General features: G+C 44.7%; 1 protein-coding gene across 1 annotated transcript; it reads left to right on the top strand.

Annotated features, from left to right (window-relative positions):
- Positions 1-1,506: 1,506 nt before the first annotated feature.
- Positions 1,507-5,496, top strand: LOC123759789 (ice nucleation protein-like). The gene has a single exon (XM_045745045.2). The coding sequence runs from the start codon at positions 1,507-1,509 to the stop codon at positions 5,494-5,496; it is 3,990 nt and encodes a 1,329-aa protein (XP_045601001.2).
- Positions 5,497-7,301: the final 1,805 nt, after the last annotated feature.

Genomic DNA, 7,301 nt, shown 5'->3' with positions numbered 1-7,301 from the left:
CAACTCTTTCTTTTGACCATGTCGTAGCTCAGTCGATTAAGGCAGCGTCTGGGATGATCTCCGACGTAGGTTCGAATCCTCGTCACGGCCCTTGTGGATTTGTTTAATTCAGAAACATTGATGTATTATGTGTTAAAGTAGCAAGTTTATAGTTTAGAATTTCTCATCATTGTCCTGAGAAATTAAAAGTTAAAAAAAAAAATGCGAATATGACATCTTGCGTGAAAAGTTAATGAAAAGCAAAATTTTTTGCGTGAAAAGTTAATGAAAAGCAAAATTTTTTTAAACAAGTTTTTACCTTATGGTTGGACGGTCGAACGACGTCCGACCATCCGACGTAATTTTTAGTCCTGCCTGCCAGCTACACCTAGCTAAATATTATAAATACTGAAATAAAAATCTTAGTAATACATCATTATTCACTCGGGAAAATTAACATAAATTTTCTGCTTGTAATACTTTGGCCGTAGTAGCATAAAACAAGACAAATTCTCCCAAAACCGAGCCTTATGACACACGCTGATCCTCGCTTCCTTTTGACTCTGCTTCTCTCACAGTGACTTGATACCTGCTTGATGGGGTTCTGGGAGTTCTTCTACTCCCCAAGCCTGGCCCGAGGCTTGTACTCTTGCCATCAGGTAATTCCTCACCTGTGTAAAATCTGTTGAAAATACCATTCCTGTTGTTCATTACCTGTGTAAAATCTGTTGAAAATACCATTCCTGTTGTTCATTACCTGTGTAAAATCTGTTGAAAATGCCATTCCCGTTGTTCACATTACTTCTGTTTTGAATTGTGATTTGCCTGAGTATGTGACGGGTCTTCAGTTATTCTTCTAGTACTTTTAACTTTAAGCAACACTGGTATATAGTGTTGTAACACTGCACCACTGGTCAGTAGTGTTCCCTCACCATTGGTTCCTCGTTCTTCCCTATTATTATCTTATAAGATATAAGATATCTTATCTTATCTTATATTATCTTAGAGTGAATATACAGAGACACAGAATACATCTGTGTGTATAACCTGCATGAAGATCAAGTGTGAATGACATTTTGACCTAAAAAAAATTATGCAACAGCGTGTATTTGATGATACAATTGTATTGACACCTGCTCTGACCAAACACCCGCGACTAATCAAAACACCCGTTCGCTCGTGAAGTTTACAAGCAAAGTTTTTTTTGATTTATATAATTCACTTGAAGTTGCTTGTTTTGAAAACAATGTCATCAAAAAACATGAAAATTTAATTTAAAACGAAAATTCGCTATTTACCGCGAATAGTGTTACTGTATTCTGTATTTATATCCAACGAAATTTTAATTGAAGTGATTGGCAGATTTACATTGATGAACCATCCAGTTTGTTATGGTGATTGGTGTATGCGGGGGTATTTAAGGTGTATGTTGGTGTGTGTATTGTGTGTATGTTAGCGAAATATGTACTGAAAGGTAAGTATACACCTGGACGGATGTATGAATGCTTGTAAAAGGACAGTGTAGGTATGTATGCACGACAGTGTCTCAGTGTACGTACGACACTGTGGTTGACGACAGGTTACCTTGGAGCAGACACGACAGGCTACCTTAGAGCAGATACGACAGGCTACCTTAGAGCAGACACGGCAGGTTATCTTAGAGCAGACACGACAGATTACCTTAGAGCAGACACGACAGGCTACCTTAGAGCAGATACGACAGGTTACCTTGGAGCAGACACGACAGGCTACCTTAGAGCAGACACGACAGGTTACCTTAGAGCAGACACGACAGGCTACCTTAGAGCAGATACGACAGGCTACCTTAGAGCAGACACGACAGGCTACCTTAGAGCAGACACGACAGGTTACCTTAGAGCAGACACGACAGGTTACCTTAGAGCAGACACGACAGGTTACCTTAGAGCAGACACGACAGGTTACCTTAAAGCAGACACGACAGGTTACCTTAAAGCAGACACGACAGGTTACCTTAAAGCAGACACGACAGGCTACCTTAGAGCAGACACGACAAGTTATCTTACAGCAGACACGACAGGTTACCTTAGAGCAGACACGACAGGTTACCTTAGAGCAGACACGACAGGCTACCTTAGAGCAGATACGACAGGCTACCTTAGAGCAGACACGACAGGTTACCTTAGAGCAGACACGACAGGTTACCTTAGAGCAGACACGACAGGTTACCATAGAGCAGACACGACAGGTTACCTTAAAGCAGACACGACAGGTTACCTTAAAGCAGACACGACAGGTTACCTTAAAGCAGACACGACAGGCTACCTTAGAGCAGACACGACAAGTTATCTTACAGCAGACACGACAGGTTACCTTAGAGCAGACATGACAGGTTACCTTAGAGCAGACATGACAGGTTTTCTTAGAGTAGACACGACAGGCTACCTTAGAGCAGACACGACAGGTTACCTTGGACCAGACACGACGGGTTACCTTGGACCAGACACGACAGGTTACCTTAGAGCATACACGACAGGTTGCCTTAGAGCAGACACGACAGGTTACCTTAGAGCAGACACGACAGGCTACCTTAGAGCAGACACGACAGGTTACCTTAGAGCATACACGACAGGCTACCTTAGAGCAGACACGACAAGTTATCTTACAGCAGACACGACAGGTTACCTTAGAGCAGACATGACAGGTTTTCTTAGAGCAGACACGACAGGCTACCTTCGAGCAGACACGACAGGTTACCTTAGAGCAGACACGACAGGCTACCTTAGAGCAGACACGACAGGTTACCTTGGACCAGACACGACAGGTTACCTTGGACCAGACACGACAGGCTACCTTAGAGCAGACACGACAGGTTACCTTGGACCAGACACGACAGGTTACCTTGCACCAGACACGACAGGCAACCTTAGAGCAGACACAACAGGTTACCTTGGACCAGACACGACAGGCTACCTTAGAGCAGACACAACAGGTTACCTTGGACCAGACACGACAGGTTACCTTGGACCAGACACGACAGGTTACCTTAGAGCAGACACGACAGGTTACCTTGGACCAGACACGACAGGCTACCTTAGAGCAGACACGACAGGTTACCTTAAAGCATACACGACAGGTTACCTTAGAGCATACACGACAGGTTACCTTAGAGCAGACACGACAGGTTACCTTGAAGCAGACACGACAGGCTACGTTAGAGCAGACACGACAGGTTACCTTAAAGCATACACGGCAGGTTACCTTAGAGCATACACGACAGGTTACCTTAGAGCAGACACGACAGGTTACCTTAAAGCAGACACGACAGGCTACCTTAGAGTAGGCACGACAGGCTACCTTAGAGTAGGCACGACAGGCTACCTTAGAACATACACGACAGGTTACCTTAGAGCAGACACGACAGGTTACCTTAAAGCAGACACGACAGGCTACCTTAGAGTACGCACGACAGGCTACCTTAGAGCATACACGACAGGTTACCTTAGAGCAGACACGACAGGTTACCTTAAAGCAGACACGACAGGCTACCTTAGAGTACGCACGACAGGCTACCTTAGAGCATACACGACAGGTTACCTTAGAGCAGACACGACAGGTTACCTTAAAGCAGACACGACAGGCTACCTTAGAGTACGCACGACAGGCTACCTTAGAGCATACACGACAGGTTACCTTAGAGCAGACACGACAGGTTACCTTAAAGCATACACGGCAGGTTACCTTAGAGCAGACACGACAGGTTACCTTAAAGCATACACGACAGGTTACCTTGGACCAGACACGACAGGTTACCTTAAAGCAGACACGACAGGCTACCTTAGAGTACGCACGACAGGCTACCTTAGAGCATACACGACAGGTTACCTTAGAGCAGACACGACAGGTTACCTTAAAGCATACACGGCAGGTTACCTTAGAGCAGACACGACAGGTTACCTTAAAGCATACACGACAGGTTACCTTGGACCAGACACGACAGGTTACCTTAAAGCAGACACGACAGGCTACCTTAGAGTACGCACGACAGGCTACCTTAGAGCATACACGACAGGTTACCTTAGAGCAGACACGACAGGTTACCTTAAAGCATACACGGCAGGTTACCTTAGAGCAGACACGACAGGTTACCTTAAAGCATACACGACAGGTTACCTTGGACCAGACACGACAGGTTACCTTAAAGCAGACACGACAGGCTACCTTAGAGCATACACGACAGGTTACCTTAGAGCAGACACGACAAGTTATCTTACAGCAGACACGACAGGTTACCTTAGAGCAGACATGACAGGTTACCTTAGAGCAGACACGACAGGTTACCTTAGAGCAGACACGACAGGTTACCTTAGAGCAGACACGACAGGTTACCTTAAAGCAGACACGACAGGCTACCTTAGAGTACGCACGACAGGTTACCTTAGAGCAGACACGACAGGTTACCTTAGAGCAGACACGACAGGTTACCTTAGAGCAGACACGACAGGTTACCTTAGAGCAGACACGACAGGTTACCTTGGACCAGACACGACAGGTTACCTTAGAGCAGACACGACAGGTTACCTTAGAGCATACACGACAGGTTACCTTAAAGCAGACACGACAGGCTACCTTAGAGCATACACGACAGGTTACCTTAGAGCAGACACGACAGGCTACCTTAGAGCATACACGACAGGTTACCTTAGAGCAGACACGACAGGTTACCTTAGAGCATACACGACAGGTTACCTTAGAGCAGACACGACAGGTTACCTTGGACCAGACACGACAGGTTACCTTGAACCAGACACGACAGGCTACCTTAGAGCAGACACGACAGGTTACCTTAGAGCATACACGACAGGTTACCTTGGACCAGACACGACAGGTTACCTTAGAGCATACACGACAGGTTACCTTAGAGCAGACACGACAGGTTACCTTGGACCAGACACGACAGGTTACCTTAGAGCAGACACGACAGGTTACCTTAAAGCAGACACGACAGGTTACCTTAGAGCAGACACGACAGGTTACCTTAGAGCAGACACGACAGGTTACCTTAGAGCAGACACGACAGGTTACCTTAAAGCAGACACGACAGGTTACCTTAAAGCAGACACGGCAGGTTACCTTAGAGCAGACACGACAGGTTACCTTAGAGTACGCACGACAGGTTACCTTAGAGCAGACACGACAGGTTACCTTAAAGCAGACACGACAGGTTACCTTAAAGCAGACACGGCAGGTTACCTTAGAGCAGACACGACAGGTTACCTTAGAGTACGCACGACAGGTTACCTTAGAGCAGACACGACAGGTTACCTTAGAGTACGCACGACAGGTTACCTTAGAGCAGACACGACAGGCTACCTTAGAGCAGACACGACAGGCTACCTTAGAGCAGACACGACAGGCTACCTTAGAGCAGACACGACAGGCTACCTTAGAGCAGACACGACAGGCTACCTTAGAGCAGACACGACAGGTTACCTTAAAGCAGACACGACAAATAAAGTTGTGCCAATTACATCGTAATGAAAGTATTCCCTGTGCGTAATTAAGCGCTCAGCGGGGAATTTTTTAATTATAAACTTTCAAAATGTAAAAAAAAAGAAAAAAAGGAAAAAAATTAGTAGCTGATTTTGAAAACTAATTCTAATGTGTTTTTTTTATGTTTTTTCTTTGCTTTGAAGATCATACTAGAAGAGTTTTGTTGTTGTGATGATAAATAATGTGATGAATGTGTGTATATATCACGAAAATAAACACGTGATTAAAAATGTGACAGTGTCAGACCACGGAGGAAAATTGAAACAGGAATTTCCTTAAGTACTTTCGTATATTAATACATCTTCAGAAGGGGTCAAAGATGTGTTAATATACTCCTTCTGAAGATGTATTAATATACGAATGTGATGAATGTTATATCTTCCCTCTCTCTGCCTGCCCAACCACTTGGTCTGCAACCCGTTCTCGCACTTTCTTTAAGTCAATATTGACTTATTAAATAAGTGCATATGTGACATACTAATTTATTGTGAATATTTTAGTTTACCTTGAAAAGCTTCATAGAAATCACCGACCTTACCTAACCTTCTTAGTATGTTAAGATAAGCATCTTATTACTTCGTAATTACAATTATTACTTAACCAATTATAGGTATAGGTTAAGTAATAATTGTAATTACGAAGCAATAAGATGCTTATCTTAACATACTAAGAAGGTTAGGTAAGGTCGGCGTTCAAAGACACGTTCACAAATAAACTAAGAGAACAAGAATATGCCCACAAATACACTTGAAAATATTCGCGTCGAAGCAAACGCAATATTCCAATATGTGTTCTCAAGAACAAGACCATTCTTGAGGTTATCTTGAGATGATTTCGGGGCTTTAGTGTCCCCGCGGCCCGGTCCTCGACCAGGCCTCCACCTCCAGGAAGCAGCCCGTGACAGCTGACTAACACCCAGATACCTATTTTACTGCTAGGTAACAGGAGCATCAGGGTGAAAGAAACTCTGCCCATTGTGTCTCGCCGGCGCCCGGGATCGAACCCGGGACCACAGGATCACAAGTCCAGCGTGCTGTCCGCTCGGCCGACCGGCTCCCATTGCTGAAGCAGTTGGGTCCGCCAGTGGGTAAGATAAGTTAAATATTCCCTAGTCAAGAAATGCTTAATAGAATTCAATATATTAAATGCCATGGGCCCAGGCAACATCTCATCTTGGGTGAGACAAGACGATTTGATGCCTACTTTAGGCCATTTGAGGAAAATCACCACCTGGCGCCGGAAACAGGTAAGCTGCTGGATAGTAAGAAAACAGCCAATACTCCTAAAATACAGACAGGCAGAGCACCAAATTAAAGGCCTGTATTGCAGGCGATGAGTCACAATAACGTGGCTGAAGTATGTTGACCAGACCACACACTAGAAGGTGAAGGGACGACGACGTTTCGGTCCGTCCTGGACCATTCTCAAGTCGATTGACTTGAGAATGGTCCAAGAAGGACCGAAACGTCGTCGTCCATTCACTTTCTAGTGTGTGGTCTGGTTAACAAAGGCCTGTATTCACCTAGTTGTGCTTACGATGGTTGAGCTCTTTCGGCCCGCCTCTCAACTGTCAATCAATCAACTGTTACTAACTACTCAATATTTTTTCCCCACACACTCTTTTCTATATGCTTTTTTCACACTTTTCTTGCTACAAGCGACCTGTGTCCCTTGCACGCTGTGTATGGTGTTGGAAAAACTTAAAGGATACTGTGACTCACCGGAAAATGGCCTGGTAACAAAATATGTGTACGGAGTTGACCAGACCACACACTAGAAGGTGAAGGGAC

The sequence above is a fragment of the Procambarus clarkii genome, chromosome 8 (genome assembly GCF_040958095.1).
Source record: "Procambarus clarkii isolate CNS0578487 chromosome 8, FALCON_Pclarkii_2.0, whole genome shotgun sequence".
In the NCBI taxonomy this organism is placed as follows: domain Eukaryota; kingdom Metazoa; phylum Arthropoda; class Malacostraca; order Decapoda; family Cambaridae; genus Procambarus; species Procambarus clarkii.
The sequence above is the reverse complement of the archived record's forward strand: the minus strand, read 5'-3'. Positions and strand labels throughout refer to the sequence as shown.

What these genes read in the sequence shown, in the direction of transcription:
- LOC123759789 (XM_045745045.2), top strand. Translation starts at nt 1,507, where the DNA reads ATGTATGCACGACAGTGTCTCAGTGTACGTACGACACTGTGGTTGACG.